General features: G+C 45.8%; 1 protein-coding gene across 2 annotated transcripts in view; it reads right to left on the bottom strand.

Moving 5' to 3' along the window:
• The window catches only part of PTPRT (protein tyrosine phosphatase receptor type T), a 1,079,376-nt gene that overhangs the window by 758,965 nt on the left and 298,011 nt on the right, over nt 1-22,400 (bottom strand). For both annotated transcript variants that reach the window (XM_060030771.1, XM_060030772.1), the window contains exon 2: nt 14,311-14,436. In XM_060030771.1, coding sequence (XP_059886754.1) covers nt 14,311-14,436 — 126 coding nt within the window. The remainder of the gene's footprint in view (nt 1-14,310; nt 14,437-22,400) is intronic.

Genomic DNA, 22,400 nt, shown 5'->3' with positions numbered 1-22,400 from the left:
CTACCTCTGTGACTAAGGTCAAGTTACTTAATCTCTCGGCTTCCCCATCTGCAAAATATGAAACAAAACTGTACCTACCATACACAAAGGTAAACTCAAAATGGATTAAAGACCTAAATGTAAGGCCGGACACTATAAAACTCCTAGAGGAAAACATATGCAAAACACTCTTTGACATAAATCACAGCAAGATCTTTTTTGATCTAAGTTCTAGAGTAATGAAAATAAAAGCAAAAATAAACAAATGGGATCTAATTAAATGTAAAATCTTTTGCACAGCAAAGGAAACCATACAGAAAACAAAAAGACAACCCTCAGAATGGGAGGATGTATTTGCAAACAAAGCAACCGACAAGGGATTAATCTCAGAAATAAACAAATAGCTCATGCAGCTCAATGTTAAAAAGAAACAAATAACCCAACCCAAAAACGGGTGGAAGATCTAAATACACATTTCTCCAAAGAAGACATGCAGACGGTTAAGAAGCACATGAAAATATGCTCGACATCACTAATTATTAGAGAAATGCAAATCAAAACTACAATGAGGTATCACCTCACACCAGTTAGAATAGGCATGATCAGAAAATCTACAAACAATAAATGCTAGAGAGGATGTGGAGAAAAGGGAACCCTCTTGCACTGTTGGTGGGAATGTAAACTGATACAGCCAGTATGGAGAACAGTAAAGAGGTTCCTTAAAAAACTAAAAATAGAACTACCATATGACCCAGCAATCCCACTCCTGGGCATATACCCTGAGAAAACCATAATCCAAAAAGATACATGCACCCCAATGTTCACAGCAGCACTATTTACAATAGCCAGGACATGGAAGCAACCTAAATGTCTATCAACAGAGGAATGGATAAAGACGATGTGGTACACATATACAATGGAATATTACTCAGCCATAAAAAGAAACAAAATTGATTTATTTGTAGTGAGGTGGATGGACCTAGAGTCTATCACACAGAGTGAAGTAAATCAGAAAGAGAAAAACAACCATATGCTAACACATATATATGGAATCTAAAAAAATAAAAATAAAAATGGTTCTGAAGAACCTAGGGGCAAGACAGGAATAAAGACACAGACGTAGAGAATGGATTTGAGGACACGGGGAGGGGGAAGGATAAACTGGGACGAAGTGAGAGAGTGGCATGGACTTATATATACTACCAAATGTAAAATAGATAGCTAGTGGGAAGCAGCCGCATAGCACAGGGAGATCAGCTTGGTGCTTTGTGACCACCTAGAGGGGTAGGATAGGGAGGGTGGATAGGGAGGGTGGGAGGTATACGCAAGAGGGAGGGGATATGGGGATACATGTATATGTATAACTGATTCACTTTGTTATCAAGCAGAAACTAACACACCATTGTAAAGCAATTATACTCCAATAAAGATGTACATATATACAATGGAATATTACTCAGCCGTAAAGGAACAAAATAATACCATTTGCAGCAACATGGATGGAGCTAGAGGCTGTCATACTGAATGAAGTAAGTCAGACACAGAAAGACAAATATCATATGATACCACTTATATGTGGAATCTAAAAAAAAGAGTACAAATGAACTTACTTACAAAACAGAAGTAGAGTCACGGATGTAGAATACAAACTTATGGTCACCAGGGGATGGGGGGGAGGAATCAATTGGGAGATTGGGACCGACATATACACACTACTATCTATAGAATAGATAACTAATAAGAGCCTACAGTATAGCACAGGGAGCTTCACTCAATACTCTGTAGTGGCCTGTATGGGAAAAGAGTCTTAAAAAAAAAAAGAGTGGACATATGAATATGTATAACTGATTCACTTTGCTGTACACCTGAAACTAACACAACACTGTAAATCAACTATACTCCAATAAAAATTTTTTAATTTAAAAATTTTTTAAAAAATAAAGTCAAATAAAAGCAAAACAAAAACTGTAGCTATACTACATAGGGTTGACATAAACGATGATGGAGAAAAGACATTTAAAATGCCTGGCATGTAATAAGTGCTTGATAAATGCTAGCTGTTATTATTATCAAAAGAGACATCCCTGTGGAGTACAGTTGGCCCAATAAAAATCTGATAATCTGGGGCAGCACTGGACAACAGAAATATAATGTGAGCCACGTATGTAATTTTAAACTTTTGAGTAGCCACATTAAAAAGTAAAGGAAATGGATTAAATTAATTTAACAATTTATTTTATCTAACCCAGCATATCTAAAATATACTGTTTCAACATGCAGCTGAAATTTTATATAAAAATTACAAAATTATATAAAATTATATAAAAATTATAATTGAGATTTAAAAATTTTTTTCCTACTAAGTTTTTTTTTTTTTTTTTTTTTTGCGGTACGCGGGCCTTTCACTGCTGTGGCCTCTCCCGTTGCGGAGCACAGGCTCTGAACGCGCAGGCTCAGCGGCCATGGCTCATGGGCCCAGCCGCTCCGCGGCATGTGGGATCTTCCCGGACCGGGGCACGAACCCGCGTCCCCTGCATCGGCAGGCGGACTCTCAACCACTGCGCCACCAGGGAAGCCCCATACTAAGTTTTTGAAATATGGTGTGTATTTGACACATAAAGGACCAAGTGCTCCTTTCAAGTGCTCAGCAGCCACGTGTGGCTGGTGGCCGTTGTACTGGACACTGCAGGTCTAGGACACTCCTAAATAGGACTATGATGTATTATTGGGTTTTCCAGATTACTGGACCTTATTTCATGGAGTCACACAGCCATCTTATTTCACCAAATTACCCCCCAAAACCACTGTGTTTATATTAAACTATAATTTCCTTTTCTTATCAAATCTCTCATAATATATATCTACAATTCAAATTATATACTATCATATTCCAAGCATAAAGAAAGACTGTTTCCTCATTAAAGACAAGGCAATCCACATATTCCAAAACAAGGTGTTCACTTAAAGGAGCCCCAGCCCCTGGAGCAGCTGCACAGTCACATAAACAAACCAAGAAAACATCACACACTGCTCCAGGCTGGCATCACCATGACCTTCCTCTCAGGCTGGCCCGGGAGTGGCTGAGGGAGAAGCAGCAGAAGACTGATGATGCACCAGGGGAGTCAGCTTTGTGGTCCAGTGAGATGTCTCTGATGCCCGAGGCATCCGTGATGTTCCCTTGTGACAAACCACGCAGAACCACACGCAGGCTTGTCATGTCTGCGTTTAGGTGGACCCTGATGGGCTCAGTCGACTCAACCAGCCAGTAGGACAGTCAACCCTCAGTGACTAGACATAGGGCACCCCCCCTCACTCTCCCAGTGAGAAGACCCCACAAAAAAGTTTTCAGGCAACTTCCATATACACAATTTCCCACATGTAAATGAATTAGTCAAATGGTATCTAAATTAGTACTATGAGATCTAAGATATGATTTCATTACACCTCCGTATTTAAAATCACGTTTCATAAGATAATATATTACCTTACAAATAGGTCGTGGTTCAGAGCCCAGACTCTGAAACCAAGTGCCTGGATTCAAATCTCAGCTCCTGGGCTTCCCTGGTGGCGCAGTGTTTGAGAGTCCGCCTGCCAATGCAGGGGATACGGGTTCGTGCGCAGGTCCGGGAAGATCCCACGTGCCGCGGAGCGGCTGGGCCCATGAGCCATGGCCGCTGAGCCTGCGCGTCCGGAGCCTGTGCTCTGCAACGGGAGAGGCCGCAGCAGTGCGAGGCGCGCGTACCGCAAAAAAAAAAAAAAGCGGGGGGGGGGAATCTCAGCTCCTCCTTTTACTACTAGGTTTTGGGTATTTCCTCAACATTGTGGGCCTCAGTTTCCTCATGTGTAAAACATGGGTAAGCACAGTACCCAGCTCGCAGTGCCGCTGAAGTATGAAATGAGTTAAAAACACATAAAGCCCTTAGAACATCATCCACTTAGTGGAATACATGGGTTCGTTAAAAAACAGCGGTTTGTCACCAGCTCATCCCACTTCTCCACACATGGTTCTCGCTAGCCTCATTCCCTTCTCCGTTACAGAACGCCCTTTTCTGCCTGACCTCCGAGACCCCTGCAGATCTCATGGTTGGGGGGTATCCTCCACACCGCCACAGCAGCCTCCCCCTACTGCCGCAGACTCTCCCCCCCCACCCCGCTCTTGCGATAATCCTTTCAAATAAAATCTCTCCTTACATAAGCCTGGAGACATTTGTTAATTTGACACCTGTTATCTAAAAGTACTAAAAGTACGTGTGTTTCATAAACGAGTTAATGTATAGCATCGGGAACTATGTTCAATATCTTGTAATCACCTATAATGCAATAGAATCTGAAATAATATACATGTATAACTGAATCACTTTGCTCTACGCCAGAAAGTAACACAATATTGTAGATCAACTATACTTCCATTTTTTTTAAAGTACGTGTTCCTCTGTACCTGGTAAACTAAAACAACCGAAATAACACAAAATTTTGCTCCAAAAAGTAGTGGTTTCTTATCCATTCCCATATATTATAGAAACTTTTATTCAAACTCGTCACATGTGCCATTGACATCTGGGTTTGTCATCAGAGGAAGCACTTTTTTTTTTTTAACATCTTTATTGGAGTATAATTGCTTTACAATGGTGTGTTCGTTTCCGCTGTATAACAAAGTGAATCAGCTATATGTATATATATATATCCCCAGATCCCCTTCCTCTTGCGTCTTCCTCCCACCCTCCCTATCCCACCCCTCTAGGTGGCCACAAAGCACCAAGCTGATCTCCCTGTGCTATGCGGCTGCTTCCCACTAGCTATCTATGTTACATTTGGTAGTGTATATATGTCAGTGCCACTCTCTCACTTCATCCCAGCTTCCCTTGCCCCTCCCCACCTGCGTCTTTATTCCTGTCCTGGCCCTAGGTTCATGAGAACCTTTTTTTTTTTTTTTAGATTCCATATATGCGTGTTAGCATACTGTATCCGTTTTTCTCTTTCTGACTTACTTCACTCTGTATGACAGACTCTAGGTCCATCCACCTCACACCCTGTTCAGCCCGATCTCATCTGATCTCGGAAGCTAAGCAGGGTCAGGCCTGGTTAGTACTTGGATGGGAGGAAACACATTTTAAGTTGAATGGCGTGGGTCTATATCACGTTAATTCATTTACACCATTTGGATTCAATACTTTTTGAATCCAGGGGTGATGTCACAGAAAACTGAATGTCAAGGCAAGCATCTATGTGGGTATAGAAGAGATGTGTTTTCCCATTTATCTGATCACTGCAAAGACCCCTTGTGGCTTCTCCAAGCCATCCTTAGCACCCATCATTATTTGGCCATCTCCTCAAGAATAACACTACACTTGTTTTCAATTCTCTTGCCTTTTTTTTCCTACCAATTCTGCTCATCCCTGTAAGCAGCCCAAACTAGCACTGACTGGGGTCACTGCAGGCTGATGCTGAGATGCTTTAGAAGAACTTTACTGAGAACTGTTTGGAGGCAGAGATCTTTCCTTTTACTTGAGAATTTGGGGTAGACTTTGGCTTTTATGTTTTGTTCTCCCATGGCCATTTCTTGGGTGTCAGTTCCATAAACCATGGGGCATCCATCCAATGGGATACCATGCAGCCCTGGAAGGTGAAAGCTAGATCTGAACACAGTGGTCTGAAAAGTGACCGATGACCCAGCTGTCTGGGAACCACGATCCTCCTCGTGACCTGCATTCTAAGGAGGCACCAGAGTAAGGTGATTGCAGGAAGCACAAAGTTGGAAGCCACACTGCCTACAGGCAAACCCTGGCTTCATCATAAGCTAACTATGAACTTGGGCAAGTCCTTCAAGTTTTGTGTGCCTCCAGTTCCCTAATTTGTAAAATGCAGATCATAAGATCTACATCGGAGGAGTATGACAAGGATTAAATAAGCTACTATATTTAAAGTGTTTAGGAGAGTACCTGCCACACAGTAAGTACTATATAAATATCTCTTTCCTACCATTATTGTTACTATTACCGCATACATATATGCTCTCTGACTCCCTCCCTCCCTCCTTTCTTTTCTCCTTCCCCTCCCCCTCCCTGGCTCCCTCTCCCTTTCTCTCTCTCTCTCCCTCCCCCCACCCCAATACACATCAATTTGTCCATAGTGATATTCTAAGAGAACAAAGATGGGGGTGGAGGGTTTCCCTGATGGCGCAGTTGTTGAGAGTCCGCCTGCCGATGCAGGGGACATGGGTTCGTGCGCCGGCCCGTGAGCCATGGCCGCTGAGCCTGCGCGTCCGGAGCCTGTGCTCCACAACGGGAGAGGCCACAACAGTGAGAGGCCCGCGTACCGCAAAAAAAAAAAAAAAAAAAAAAAAAAAAAAAAAAAGATGGGGGTGGAGAGAATTAATTTATATGCGCAAACTCAGCATTTCTTTAAGAATGAATATATAATATTTTATCACTAAAGGGGAAAAAAAATGTATTGATCCCACAGTGACTAAATGGGAACATAAGAGCTTATAGCTTTAAGCCAATCAATACCATCAGGAGTGATTAAGGACACTTAGGGGCCTATGCTTCCAGATCATTTTAATGTAAGCACAACATTAAAGAAACAGTAGGTCAGATTTTGGATGAGTCACATTTTTCTACTGGAGAGCCTCTTACATGGGTTATAAGTCAATCTACACATCTGTGAGAGTAGATCAGGCCCCAGAGTGAAGAAGAGGTAATCCCTAGGGTCCCTTTATTTTCCCCAAGAATCAACTCTAGATCAGAAGAGCCCTGACCAGCCAGTCCCCAGCCTCGTCAAGCTGAAGGGAGGCACTCAGGATGTGAGAGCCACAGATGCCCCGTGTCCCGTGAAAATGCCAAAGAAAGAAGCCGCCTCTCCGGGTTCTCCCCCATTTCCAGACATCATTTCTCTCTTGACTTTCCTAATACTAATAATCCTAATGGCAATTTAGTCCATATACGGACCAACTGCCCTGTTCTAAGCCCCATGCAGGGCCCAAGGAATTCAGCAATGAGAGGCGGCCCATGCCCTCAAGTGGCTCACAGCCTCAGTGATGAATCAGAGAAAACGTGTCATAAACTCAGCCACAGAAGCACAGAGCAGTCAGGGAAAGCCCCCTGGAGGAGGTGACATCCTCTATCAATAAAAAGAAGGGGAACAGGAGGTACCCTCGAGCCACAGGCATGATGGGGTGGCCTTCAGGGTTTGTGGTTGAAAACAAGAAAAAACTATGACGATCTGTCTCAAAAGTAGGAATGTTCTGGAAGAATACTGGGAAACTCATCATGAAGAGAGAGCTGGAGGACAGCTTGAAAAAGAACACAAACTAAGGTAGTTCCGGGGGACCAAGAAACAGGCAGTTGAGTGACCTCTTTTAGGACAACTTCTTGTGGTACAGATGCCACCCCTCCACTGGACACACCTGCTACACAAGCCTCTGGCTGCTGACTCACCCCCCACCCCCAGATGATAAGTCCTGGGCAGGAGGGTCTAACTGGCTGGGTCCAGGTCACATGTCCAGCCACGCCCAGGCTGCTGGGGGTGGTAAGTATCTGGCAATTTCACATGGCGGCAAGCCCCACACTCCACCAAGATTCCACACAATGAGAGAGTCCCCAAATCAAGAAGCAGGGTTGGAGGCAGGACTCCCAAAACAAAAGCATGAAGGTTTCTCTCCTGTGATTATGTAGAAGGGGAAAAGTAAGAGGAGAGGGCAGGAGAGGGGGCTGAGGCTGGAGATAGATGCTGGCGTCATATCAGGAGAATGTTCAATTATTAATAAGAGCAGGTCATTTAACAAGCATTCACCGCTACCTCTTACATCCCAGGCACTGGAGTTACGTGCAGATAAGATGGGGCCTCAGCCTGTAAGGAGAACCGAAGTAGCTCAGCACACAGACTGTGAAGAGGCTGGCTTCTCTTCTAGTTGGCACTGGAGAGCCCATCCTGCTTTGTACAGCTGACGTCCACCTTGCCTGGTCAGCGCTTGGACTGCTCTGATTGATTACTATTTAGAACATAACTCCTGCTCATCCCCAGAAGGTCTCCGTCCACTGTGCTAAGAGCCATAACGCAGTGCACTCAGGGGACCATCACCAGTTCCTGACTTGTGTTTAGGGCTTCAGAATTCACAAAGCGTTTTCCCAATATTGACTCACGGGTAAATTTCCAGGATTCCATGTTTGACATGTGAATGATATTCTTCTTCCAGATCTCAAAAATAAACATAACCACTCTGTGTTCGGTACACAAGGGAGTACAGAACTACAGAAAAATATGTAAAGCAAATTTGGTAACTTCTGTTGGAGAGGAGCACAGAGATCTATGTAAAAGAACAGTCACTGCAATGCGACCGAGGGCTCAGTGGAAGGAACTTAAACATGCAACAACGTGGTGGTTAAACAAACCATAGAACAGTCACTGGAATGGAAAACTATGAAGCCTTTGCAAAGCATGCTTTTGAGGAATACATAATGCCATGGGAAAATTCTTAAAAATAGCACTAAATAGAAAAATAGATATTTATGTAAGTTCGTGTGCACATATGACTTTTGTTCTTCATAGCAATCCCTACGTGCACATTCTCTACAATGAATATGCATTATTTTTGCCATCGTAAATCATGACTGTAAGAAATAACTTTAAAAGATGTTTAGTTGACGGCAGCACCACGTATACAATATATATTTCTCTAGCCTGGGGGTTGAAGCCTGGCTCCTTTCATATGTAATTTCTCTCTCTCTGGGGCTTGGTTTTCTCAAAAATAAAGAGGAGACAGTATCTCTGAACTTACGGGATGGTGGCACGTTAGATGAAATGTGTAGGAAAATGCCTAACCCCATTCTTGGTTAGAGTGATCACACAGTAAATGCCAGCTCTCTTAAAAGAAAGCGAAAGCTCCACTACTGACAGCACGCGGGTGTGAGTTCTAATGTAGAAAAGGTGACGGGGTCAGGGTACTGATGTGTCATTGACCCAGGAATCGTTTCCCAGGGCTGCCGTGACAAATTACCACAAACTGGGTGGCTTAAGACAACAGAAACTTGTTCTTTCACAGTTCTGGAGTCCAGGAGTCTGAAACCAAAGTGTTGGCAGGGAATTACACCCCCGCAAAGGCTCTAGGAAGGATCCTTCCTTGCCTCTTCTGGTTTCTGGCGTCTGCTGGCAATCCTTGGCTTTTCTTGGCATGTAAACGCATCGCTCCGATCTCTGCCTCTGGCTTCACATGGTTCTTTTCCCCTGTGTGTCTGTGTGTCGCTTCTCCGCCACCAGTAACACCCTATGAGGGCTCGAGATAACCAGCCTGACCTCGTCTTTGCCCGATTATATCAGCAAAGACCCTATTTCCAAATACAATCATATTCACAGGTGCCAAGACCAGGACCTTCACTTATCTCTTTGCAGGACAAATTTCAACCCATAACAGACCCCAACCTTCTCTCTATACATATCAGCAGTTAGAGCAAAGCAGAAACACGCGGCCGAGGGGCCAGTGGCGTGAAGGAAAAGCCAGCACCGTTCTGGATCTGTGCCTGCTTCCACGGCAGGCTGATTGGCGGAAATATTCCCGTCTGTACGTGTATATGTTTCCTCTGGATTTTTCCCAACACCTGCCCTTTCCAATCAGGTGACTAACTGGGCTCTTTGTATTTCTCTGCTCTAGAGACTTGTACAGGATGGAGAGAAGAAGCTGCTTGAAGTCAAGGGTTCCTTCTTCCTTTCTTTGTTTTTTTTTTTTTTTTTTTTAAAGGTCTAAACTTACTAAACAGATGATACTGTGAGTCCCAGAAGGGCTGGCCTAACATGGGTGTGGTTTTGAAGGCTAGGAAGGAGAGGGGAGAAGTTCCTACACTGGGAAGAGGAAAGGAATGGATTTGTTTGACCCAAACTGCTGGATGACGGTACTCGTGGAGGGAACAGACCCCAAAAGGGATGCTGGGTGATGCACCTGGGCTGGCTCAACTCAGGAGAAGGGCTCCAAGCCTCGGGAAGAAGAAGCAGAATTATTAGCCCCAAAGGGACCACAAGGAATGTGACAGTGGGCTTCTCAGAGGAAACCACAATGACCTGCTTAAGTCCCAGGACGTCAGTAAAGCCCTAGGGAAAGGGGAGGCCCAATAAAGGCTACGATGTCATGGCTCACGCCCTGGAGGCTCAGGGTTGATGTAAATGCCTCCGTTCTTGTGCACTTGGGTTTGCAGCTTGAGGTTCAGTCTGACACTTAATGTCCTACAAGCATCAGAAGGAAAAAGAGAAGTAAACATCCCAGCCCCACTTCCTCTGGCTTCAGTCCCTCTAAAAGAACACTGACAGCACTTCCATCTCCCCTCAGCACCCCCAGCGACCCTCCTGCTGGGCCCTGGGCTGGACCTCAGGGTGGACATGTGGACACTCATGCCAAGGTTGGAGAAGGCAGAGCTGAGAATCAGTGGCAGCTCCAGTTAGTTCCCTGGGCGAGATGGAGGCTTAGGGAGAGGGTCTGTGGGTGCAGTAACCCCATCCTCTGCGATAGCCCCAGTAAAGATGAGGTGGGGGCAAAACCAGGGCTGAAGCCTGGAATGTTAGCCTGAGGGCTTTTCCCATGGACAGGGATGAGGAAAAAGAGTGGGATGAGGGGCTGTGTCTAGCACTGAATTAACAGACTCAAGATGGAAGAGGTGTTCTCCCTCGGGGTAGCAATGTATCCTGGGTATGAAAAAGGGGCAAGGTTCCAAGGTGGACTTAGACTTACAGTCCCAGAGACTGTAAGAACCAGGAAAGAACTTAAGAGAACCAGCACTGATGAAGCCCTACTATGTGCAGACACGTCACACCCACACAGGCATCAGCCCATTTAACTCTCACAGTGGTTCCCACATTAACGATGAAGAAACTGAGGCAGAGGGATTAAGGCCCAGGGTCAGTCAGCTATGGTGCAGGATTGGAATAAGCTGGCCTGTAACAAGTCGATGATGAGGACTTTGAAAGCGAAGAACAGGACGCTATGAGTGAGAACATCGAGGGAGTCTTTCGTTAGACGGAACAGTGAGGCACATCTCCCTGAGAAGGAGTGATGCTGAGACCTGACAAAACCAGGCAACTGAAGAGTAGAGAAAACGACTGCAGTGAGAGCATATGGCACATGCAAAGGTCCTGAGCCAGGAAAGACTCGGACATGCCCAGGGAACTGAAACATGACCAGTGTGTCTGGAACATTTTGAGAGAGGAGAAAAGGGGCTCAGAGAAGACACCAGATCATGCAGGACCTTGCAGGCCATGGTGAGGAGTTTAGGGTTCATCCTTTGGACCAGGGGAAGTGCCCAAAGGGCAGAGGCTGACTGACCCAGAGCCTAGCACTGAGCCTGACACATGGGAGGGGCTCAGTAAAAGGTTGTGGGACATATGAATACATAGAGTCACACTAGATTTCCAAAAGGATGGAAACTGCTGGTTTTACAGAAGGAAGAGGAAGATTTCAGCCTTTGCCCATGAGAAGAACAAACAATTTCACCTAATCCAAATTCACTTTCATGGCTCTCTGCCTAAGAAGCACACGGAGCTGCTGCGACCCACAGGTGCATCACAACAGAATAACTTCAGTAATCATCATCAAATGCCTCTATTTAGAAAAGCTCAGAAGATTGTATTAGTACACTCCAATGTTTATGAAATGCCACTGTGCCATAATAAGGGTCTGAGAAAATTAAGATTAGGAGCAAGGGTTGCTCCTTCCAAGAGCGAAAGTGGCATGGTGGGAAAAGCAGCGATGTCACGTGGCTGCCGGGAACCTTGGTTTTCTGATCTGTAAAATGGAAGGATGGTAGCAAAGATTTAAAATGTGCTCTAATAAAGGGCCCAAAGGCATTTAATAACATTTATCAGACATTTCTTCATTAAAGAAACACTTGATAAAGACTATTTGCCCATTCATTCATGCATCCATCCAACAAAATGGTATTTCGTACATACTGTGTGTGACGCACTGAACGAAGCAGTAAAGATAGTCCAGGAACAAGACTGTCGTGGTCCTTGTTCCCATAGACCTTCTCATCTGGCGATACAGTGTACACTGAACAAGTAACATCAGTGATGCGTGTTCCTGAGGAAAAGAGCAGGGTGTCATGGGGGACATTTACAGAGAGAGCAGACCCAGACTGGAGGATCTGGGGAGCACCGGCCTAAGGAAGAGATGCAAGAGCTGAGATACGAAGGGGAAGTACAAGAGAACGGGGTGGAGGTGAAAGTTCTACGGAGAGTGCCAGTCTCGCGTGAGTTCCTGAGGCAGGAAAGGGTCTGGAGCATTCTGGCAACTGAGACAAGCCAGTGTGAAGTGAACACGGGGGGAACTGGGATGTGGGGGGCTGGACCCCTCGGAGGCTACAGCAGGGCACTGGTCTCCTCTCTCAGAGCCAGAGGAAAGCCTCCAAAAGATTCTAGGCAGAAGCTGGGAGAGAGAACGATAATGATAATGAGAGGGAGAGATAATGTCAACGGGCCTACGTTCTAGAACAATCTCTGGCTTCTGTGCAGAGTGGGTAAAAGTCAGAAGAGGAAGCCGAGAAGTCTGCGTGAAAGGCTTCCAGTGACCCAGGCGAGAGGAGACGGCGCGTGGCACCGGGGCAGCGGCGGCAGAGATAGAGAGGCGTGAGCAGACCTGCGATGGGCTCAGGAGGTAAAGGGGCAGGACGGAGTGATTGACAAGGAGAGGGGAGAGGGGAGAGGTCAGAGAGAAGCATGACCCCTGGGTTTCTGAATCAGCACGAGTGAGGAAGTGGCCTTTTGAGACAAGGAGCATTAGAGCTTGAGTAGATGGAGATGAATCAGGACTTCAGTTTGGGAGATGTTGAGTTTGGAGAGTCTGCATGACCCCACAGGGCATCCAGTGGGCTAAAGATGAGCCGAAAGAGCCTATGTGTGCGTGCAAATACACACACACCACGCACACACACACGCCACGCATACACATGCACTAGAAGATCTGAAGTTATTTGGCCAACATCAAAGCTGGCCACACAGAGAACAGCAGATGCGGTAGGTAGCCTTCAGCAGAGGTGCACTGCACGCCTGGGGTTTCCAATGGAAAAAGTGATTCTATCACGTAAACCAAGACATTTTTGAAAGTAAAGTCAGCATTTTAAAAAAACTACGATGGGACAACAGGCATAGAGGTTGTCCCATGGTCACCTTACTAATGGGCACGTGTAGCTGTTGATGACTCTGCGCACTCACGTCAAGCAAGATCCCACCAGATCTGAAAAGCTCAATTTCGTACCATGTCGCAGCTTTACGGTACCTGGGGCTGTGTCTATACTCGGGAGAAACGTACACAAACAACGGATGCCCTTAATAGGAACTAGATAGAGCCATCCAGTAGCCTCCTGCTTTGGGGCCAAACTCAGAGTCAATAAGGTCACACGGGCCACACCCTCACCTAGACATCTCTGAGCATCTCTCTCCAGCTTAATGACATCCTGGCAAAGCTGTGTCTCAGAGCAGCTGGGAGGACAAGGCATCCGGGCAGTGGGCTGTGTACACGAGTTCCTAAGAGATGTCTGACGGCAACTGAAGTCATGGGGAGAGTTGAGGCCATCCGTGGTGTGATGGTTAATTTTGTGTGTCAACTTGACTGGGCTAAGGGATGCCCAAATAGCTGGTATTTATACCTGGCATTATTTCTGGGTGTGTCTATGAGGGTGTTTCCAGACTTGATTAGCGTTTGAACTGGAGAATTGAATAAAGCAAACAGTACTCCCCAATGTGGGTGGGCGTCATCCAATCCTCTGAAAGGCCAAACAGAACAGAAAGGCACCTCCTCCAGGTGTATCTCCCCTAGAATACATTGGCTGTGACTCTCATAGGCCTACATCACGCAGGTATTCATCAGGAATGTATATTAGGCCTTCAGTCCCACTGGTGAAGGATAAACTTGGCATTCAGAATGTCGGGACAAAAACTTTATGAGTAATATTTGGACTGTAGCGGTTCCCTTACATATATACAAGCTATGTCTGTGTGGCCCAGAAGGAAAACAGTGACCTCAAATTCTTGAGAAGCTTTCTTCCCCCCAAATCCCACTACTATCAGCCTCCCAGACAAAACTCAGTGATGCCCCACTGGTAGCTAAACCTTAGAATCTCAAAGCTAAAAGAAATCCTAAAATGTCCTGAATCCAGATGACATATGACTTCGTCCATATGCTTAAGAATTCATCCAGCCTTGGTCTGCATACCTCTGGGGATGGGGAACTTATTACCAACAAAGTTATCTACTGCCCTCCCCAACAGCTTGATCCAGAAGGAAGTTCTTCCCCATGAGTCATCATAAAAGCTACCACCCCCAACAGAGCCTCAAACACAGTTGGTCACGTACCTGTAGGCACCGCTGGGTCCAACATTGGTTTCTCCCACGTGTTAATCTGCTCCCAGGTAAACCCATTGGTCCCCAGGGCCACGCTGTAACCACAGTTGCTGTAGTGGTCATCAAAGGAACAGCCACCTGCAGACAAAAGAGACGTGAGTAAATATACCCTTGTTTCTGGGGCTTGGTTCGTTACCCCCGTCTCATCAGCTCTTCATTTACAGCTTTGAATTTTAAACTCTGGAGGAGATTTTTTTTCAGGCAAGCAAATTGGATTTTTATATTTGCTTTGGCGCTCTCAAGAAAGACATTGGCATCTGCAGGCCCCCTATTTAAAAAAGTTAATAAGGCTAGTTACATTGATTTCAATCTTCCTTCCTGAGAAAGTAAACAGCAATGTCTCATTCTCAGCAGGAAAAATGAATGCCAGGGCATGCCTCTGTAATTGCTTCCTCCAACATGGAGAGATGCTGCAAGGCTGCAGAGCAAGCACTAGCTTCAGAGTCTTGAAAAACCAGACACGAATCTCAGCTTTGCAAAGCTGGGTCAGCTTGGACCAGATGCTCCGCCATCTGTGTCTCAGTTTCCTCACCTGGAATATGGAGGGAAAGATCCACTTGACAGAAATATCAGGAGGATTAAATGGAAAAACATACAAAAACTGGCACAGAATAAATTCTCAACACCCACCTCCTTCCCTATAAAAGAAGTTTTCGTGGAGTAAAAATCAAATGTATAGAGAATTAGACAATCATGCACCTGGGAGATAATACAGTCAAGGCTGACAGTATTTAAAGCTTCTCTCTAAAAGTCCAAGCTGTCCATCACCCACCACTTTGCAATGAGTTGTGTAAGCTGGATTTTGCTGAGCATGTGCTATGGGCTCTAAGTCCCCTCCAGGTGACATTAAGGGAGATGTGTGGCATGGAATTGGGGCTCCAACTAGGAAATGCTGGTCTCTCCAGAGAAGCAGGAGGTGACTATATGCTGGAAGGGGAAGGGGAAGAGGAAGAGGAGAACTAATCAGGGCTTTAAAGTTCAGGAGCATCTCCATGAGCACAGAGCAAGAGGCAGAGTACTCCGGGGTGAGCTGGCAGGATGCACAGAGGAACAGAGAAAGCACCAGGACCGAGTTTCACACGCGGGTCCATAGTCCCACTGCCCTTTCTTGTCTCCTTACTGCTCAGACCTCATCACATCACAATCTCCCTCCCCTAAACAACCATTGGTTCCCCTATCACACATCCAAACCACATGCATGGTTCTGCTCCACGTACAGAAACCATCCCTTGCTAGCCCCTTCCTGGGTCTGCAGCCTCATGTAATATCGCACCATTGTCTCCATTAGCAACAAAGGACAAAATCCCTTCTCTACCCCAGACCTGGGATTTCCTCTGCTTAGTGCTGGTGGAAGGCCTGTTGACAGATCTGATACACACTGCTAAAGTAAACCTATGATGGCAAAGCTCTCTCCACTTCCTTTCTTGCAGAGTATGGAAACCCAGAAGAGTTGGGCTGGGCAAAGGAGAGCTGGACCAGTTTTGGTAGTGCAAGGTTTGGGGCTTGAGTTGAGAGAATTAAATAGCTTTGCACTAAAAAGCAACAGGAATTTGCAGTATAGACACCTAAAGAGAGAGGGAAGGAGAGGGAGAGAGAGATCCAAGAAACACATTGTAAAGCAGACACCTACAGAAGGTGAAAGCCAATGAGAAGTCTCCTGTGATGCGAAATGGCTGATGAACTGGTAGAAACTAAAATTTCTGTTTACTTTCATTGATTCGTTCTTTCATTCACAATTATTTAATTGAGCTCTTAGGGTAGACCCAGGAGAGTACAAGGTGCTATCTATACAGTGGTTTACAAAAGAGGCATGCTATCACTAGCATGAGTGAGGCAGACAGACAGTAAACAGGCAAACTAGTAAGTAACACTGCATTCCTGTATGTGCTATGAAGGATGCGGTTGGGGTGACTGAGAGGACCCCTAGGCTGATGTGGTCCAGGAAGCCTTTCTGTCCATGAATTGGAGACAGTTCCCTGTCCTATGATGTAACGTCCCTCCACTACATCCAACTCCACACTGAGAGCTGGCGACATACAACAGCCCTGTGTCACTGGTGCTTCGGGAAACAAAGGGAAGAAGGGCAATGCCCAGTGTGGATGGACAAGGGTCAACAGACAAGAATGGAAGTCCCAAGTGTCAGAGGCAAGAGACAAGAGGAAAGGTCAGGGGAAGAAAGCAGAGGAGACTTCATCCCAGACAGAGTGGACAAGGGAGACCTCTGAAAGGCAAGAACAGAGGCAATCAACCAGCTTCCACTAGACAGTAAGCTTCAGAATGGCTGGGAATGGCACTGGCACAGAGGATGGGCTTAAGAAATATCCATTGATTGAATGAACCCATAAATGTGAATGGGATGCCAGACAGAGACCAAACTACGTTCCAGTAGCAGTGAGTCCACAGCGGTCCCCAAGCTCCACCTGCTCTTTCCATTCTCATACTTACTTATCACTTCTAATACCTAGAAAGCTTCTTCCCCATATTGCCTGCCTGAAAATTCCAAACTATATCCTCCCCCAAATCACTTCCTCTATAGACCTTCTCTGACCAGAACAGCACAGTGAATGCCACAGAGACGAAAACACAACACACTCCATTTAAAATTTAGAAAATAGTAGCAGCAGCAACAGTTCCAATTGCTCAGAGGGCCACCCTCCCATCCTTACACCACCGCTGCCTCACTGGAGCCTGTCTCCCAGCCTGTGGAAGATAAACCAACCACGTCAAAGCCACTGACAACATCCAGATCCCGATGTGCTGGAATTAGCAAGCGAGGGGAGCCTGCAGCATCTCAAGTGTTCACGGGCAGAACTGACAAATCGTCCTAAACTGAGATAGCATCCAGGGCTACAGAAAGAAAGCATGGCCAAGATGACGCTAGGTGCATGGCGAACTGTTGAGGTCTTCTCTCTTGGGCACACAAGAACTCTGTATTTTCAGGCCACCTTGCATCTGGGGAAAACCATGTGGTAAACCTTGGAAATGTGCAATAAAGTGATACTCACCATGTGCAAGACTAGCCCCCCCAAAATAATCTCTTACTAGCAATCCTTCTCACCCCACTGTGAAGACCTTCAAAGGTGTACTTGAAGGCAATGCCATCAAAGGAAGAAAGATGTCTAGATCCCTGAGACATTCATTGGAGGTGTGTCACCCAGACAGTCGCCTGACCGGTAATACTATCATTGAACATAACAGGAGCAAAATGCCGACTTTTCTAGTCTTAATATGCCACTGACATCTTAGGGCTTAGTTATTACCATAGCAGAGCCTTGCACATCCTGACTAATATAAGAAGCGTGCTCTCTTGAGCATTTGCTCCATGTCAGGCAATAAACTAGGCACTGATTACGGACACTGTCACCTTTGCTTTCACTTAATCCTCGCAACTTTGTGAAGTAGATTTTTATCCCTACTTAAGTATAAGGTAATTGATGCATTAAAGGGTTAAACGACCTGCTCAGGTAACACAGAAGGAAAGTGTCAGAGGCAAGTGTAAATCTATGGTGACCTAACCACAGAACCCATGCTCTTTCTAATAGACCAGAGAAAGAATGTATTCCCCAGAAACCAAGGACCAAGCCTTTCACTTACAAGGTGATGAGAGGGGGTTAGGAAGATAAAGTGCTTCCAAGGTGGTTGTGTCTTTCCCATTTGAATTCATTACCCTGCTTATTATCCTAGAAACATTTAATGACGTTTTTTGTTTTTTATTTTTTACAGGTCTGTGCAGGGGCACAGGATTGACAGATATGATTCTTACCCTCACAAGGTTTGCAGAGGACAGGGAAAGATAACCGCACAAACATACACTTGAGGGTGTGATGCAAAACACACTTTTACAGAGATATGTCGAAGCTCAAAGGAAAAATTATTAATAAATTTTACTTAATGGTCTAATTAATCCAATTCTCAGCTGTGTTCTAGACAAGATTTAGGAGGGCTCAGTTATACCTCTGGGCATCCCAGCTTACATATCCCAAGCAAGGTCATATCAATCATTTGCCCCTAGTCTCCTGGATCAGGTCAGTCGTCCACCCCTCACCTCCCTTCCTCCACCCAATGGCAGATGGCCTGCTCAGCTGCCCCCGAGCTGAGTGCTGGCAGGTCCTGGCCCTCTACAGGGTAGGGACCCCTCTCCTCTTCACAGCCACCCCCGGGCACCTCGCTGCCTCCACCTGCGAAGCTCTGGTGACCACTTCAACTTGCAGCCACTGAGCCAATGTCTTTCCAACAGTCTGTTCTTTGATACTGGGGTCCCACAGCAGCAGGCCTGTGGCCCCAGTGACCTGGTTCTTATTTTCAGACCACAGTCCTCTGTTTCCCTTGAAGAGGGGCTGGCTTAAAGTAGAGCCAAAAGCAGCCTTACATTCTATTTTGAGCCACTATTTCCTTGGGACAGCCAGGCCCACGTGTCAGTTCCATTCCACGCTGCCAGAATTTGTCATCTATTGTGTGGACCTCAGTGTCTCTCAATAGAGAAGAGTTTCTAGGAACAGGCCCCTGTCCTGCACTTTATCACACATGTATGTCCAAACTCCAGGGGTACACATGGTTCATGACTTTTCTGTGCAGCTCCTGGGCTCCCAGCAAAGCAGGATGCATGGCCAGGTGATCGTCTGAAGTATCCCTGTGCTTTGTATAGATCAAGAACATAGACCCCCAAAAAAAAAAAAAAAACCATAGACCATGGGGTAACTGGTTACCAGTCTACCCTCTATCAACTCGAGTCCAGCCACAGTGGATGGACAAACACAGAAGAAGGAAGTACAGCATGATGGCAAAAGGCAAATTGAGGACAGGAGAAGAAAGACAAGCAGGACAGAAGGAGAGAGTTACAAGTCCACCCTGCAATTTCCCAAATGTCCACCTGCTAAAAGGGAGTTACCTGTTTGACTCTGAGCTTCCGGAGGCCAAGAGAAAAAGGACAATCTGTTCAGATACTGGACACTCTGCGTTCATACAATAAAAGCCAAATGGCTCAGGTAAATTACAACCATTCCAGGTGCTTAGATCACACGAGAACGTCTCCAAAGGGGTACTGGTAACAGAAATCCCATAGCCCATAATGAACAATATCTAAGACAGCATGCACACATGGGGCGCGTGGCCAATTTCATGAGACTATTTCTCATAAGCATTCTCCATATAAATTGATAGCATCACCCAAACATACAATTTAGGAAAAGCAACTCACTGGAGCCCAATATGATACAGTCTAGACATGCTCCCTGTCGATCTGACTTGACCCAGAGATAAGTTTTGAAAGCTATTCAGGAGAGAAAATATACTTGATAAATATTTTTTTAGCAAGTCTCCCTGAATTTTCTTCCTCTCAGCCAACAGACCGACAAACAGAGTGGTTATGAGCTCAAGATTATACACTCTGGCAATGATCTACACTGCCAGAGGGTGCAGCCCCTCTAGCTCACCTTCCTTCCTCCTTTCTGGGCCTTCATTTTCTGGGGTGCAAGATGGATCACGAAGGAACCTTCCAGTGGTCAAGGTTAAGGATTCCAGAGGCTCAGAAAGGCCTGGGAACTCTCAGGAGCCCCAGAGAGGCAGCGCCATGCCACCAGCCCAAGGACGAGCTACTGAGAGCCACCAAAGGGAGGAGAAGGAAGGAGAGACTGGCTTCCCGTGTACCCACGGCATGAAATACTCAAACGCACGATCCTGAGTCTCCTTGCGGCTCCTCTTGCTCTTTCAAAAATTATGTTTCTCGGGCTTCCCTGGTGGCGCAGTGGTTGAGAGTCCGCCTGCCGATGCAGGGGACACGGGTTCATGCCCCGGTCCGGGAAGATCCCACATGCCGCGGAGCGGCTGGGCCTGTGAGCCATGGCCGCTGAGCCTGTGCTCCGCAACGGGAGAGGCCACAACAGTGAGAGGCCTGCGTACCGCAAAAAAAAAAAAAAAAAAAAAAAAGTTATGTTTTTCTCTCTCTCGGTGGAATCCCTTGGCACATAGCACCTGCTATAAAAGGGTCCAGACCATCTCTGCAGGTGTTCGTGGCAGGCTACTTGGGGAAGACTTATCACTGGAGAGATCCTCCAAAGACACTCGTTTGGATGCTCGCCTCATTCTGTTTTAAACTGGTCCCATTCAACTGATACCAACTCCATCACTATCATTTTGGAAGAAAACAAAAATCTCCTAAAACGACCCCCACCCCCAGAATTGGGCTCAGCCTCCAAAGCACATGTCCTGGTTTGGAGAATACCCCAATAATTGAGGGAGGACAGAGCAGTGCAGCCACAGGCCGAGGGAGGACCCAGCGCTATCTCTCTACACAGGGACAGAGAAGCTATTTTCCTGGACAGGTTGAGGTCAAAAGGTAGCAAAGGCCCCAGATGCTCTGATGTGAGTCAAGCATATAAAGTCAACAGAGAAATGGAAAACGGTAGCAAGGAAATTGGATTTTGAAAATCCATTTGGGTTTGGTAATGTATAGCATATCAGCATCTGTAAGGGAAGTAAAAATAGTGCAGGATACATACTTTAAGATACATTAAAGCATAAATAAAGTTTATAGTGCCAATCAGAATTTTTTTAAACATGAGCTCCTCTTTTGAAAACGAGAGCGGAATAGAATTCAATAAAAATATAAATGTGTCTGCTCCTGCATTTCTCAGATATGATCCTGTGTATTCTTGAACGGAATTGAGTTCGGAAGAGAAACGAACGGTTTTCTGGGCTTCTGCTCTTTCCCAGGCACTGTACTTGAGCTATGTAAGTATATATTTATATATGTATGTCTATGAATGGAGGTTAAGTCTAACTACCCCCACTCCCTAAGACAGGGGTCAAGCGACATTTTCTGTAGAGGGCCAGATATTAAAGACGTTCACCTTGCAGGTGTACTGGTTTTCTCTCGCTACCCAACAAGTTACCACAAACTCAGAACAACACCCATTTATTATCTCCTGGTTTCCGCAAGTAAGAGGTACAGACAAGGCTGCACCTTACCAGGGCCTCACAAGGCTGAGGTCAAAGTATCAGGGGACCTGCTTTACTTTCTGGAGCCCGGGTCATCTTTTGCATGGTGTTTCGCAGAATTCAGTTCCTTGTAATTATAGGATCAAGGTCCCTCCTCTCTGGCTGGCCATCATCTAGGAACCACTCTCAGCCCCTAGAAACTACCCACAGTTCCTGCCATAAACCCTCTCATGTGTCACATCTCTTTCTGGGCAAGACTCCATCCTTTTTAAGGGCTCATCTGATTCAGTCAGGCCCACCCAACCAAGATCTTCTCCTTTTTGGTTAACTAAAGTCAACCAACTTGGGAGCTTTATTGCATCTGTGAAATTCCTTCACCTTGGTCACTAACATAACCTAATCATAACAGTGAAATCTATCCCATTCAGAGTCCCTCCCAAAGGATGGGGATTATACAAGACATGAATACCGGGGGCCAGTAATCTTGGGGGCCAATTTGGAATTCTGCCCACCACAGACGGCCACTGGGTCTCTGTCACTATGACTCAGCAATGCCATTGGAGCAGAAGCAGCTAGAAGCCACAAAGAAAGATGGGCAGAGTTATGTTCTAATAACACTTGATTTACTGACACTGCACTTTGAATTTCCTATGATTTTTCACGTCACAAAACAGTATTCTTCGTTTGAGTTGTCTAAACCTTTAAAAATGTAAACACCAATCCTCCTTTGTGGGTAGAGTACAAACTCAGTGAAGGTCCAGAACTGGCCGGCAGGCTGTAGTTTGTGAACCTTTGCTTTGATGCCATAAAAATTTCCAATTTTAACATGGTCACAGAGAAGTACCGTGTTTCACCATTTGAGTGTTTGATGTCATGTGCTTTTGATACCTCCTTCCCATTTCTCAGTTGTAGAATGTCTCTTCCTTCCTCCCAGAAGTGCAAGGGGGGACATGTTATCCACTGCCTTCCAAAGCTACACTCCGGGCCTGTAGCTACACTGCCGGCTTCTTTTGAGAGAAGCACAAAAGGTAGCTGGATTTAAATAAACACTTCACGGACATCACAGCATGTGTTCTCCATGGGTGAGGAGTAATGCTCCAACTTCA

This window comes from Delphinus delphis, chromosome 15 (genome assembly GCF_949987515.2).
Source record: "Delphinus delphis chromosome 15, mDelDel1.2, whole genome shotgun sequence".
Classification (NCBI taxonomy): domain Eukaryota; kingdom Metazoa; phylum Chordata; class Mammalia; order Artiodactyla; family Delphinidae; genus Delphinus; species Delphinus delphis.
This window is presented reverse-complemented; position numbering and strand designations above follow the sequence as displayed.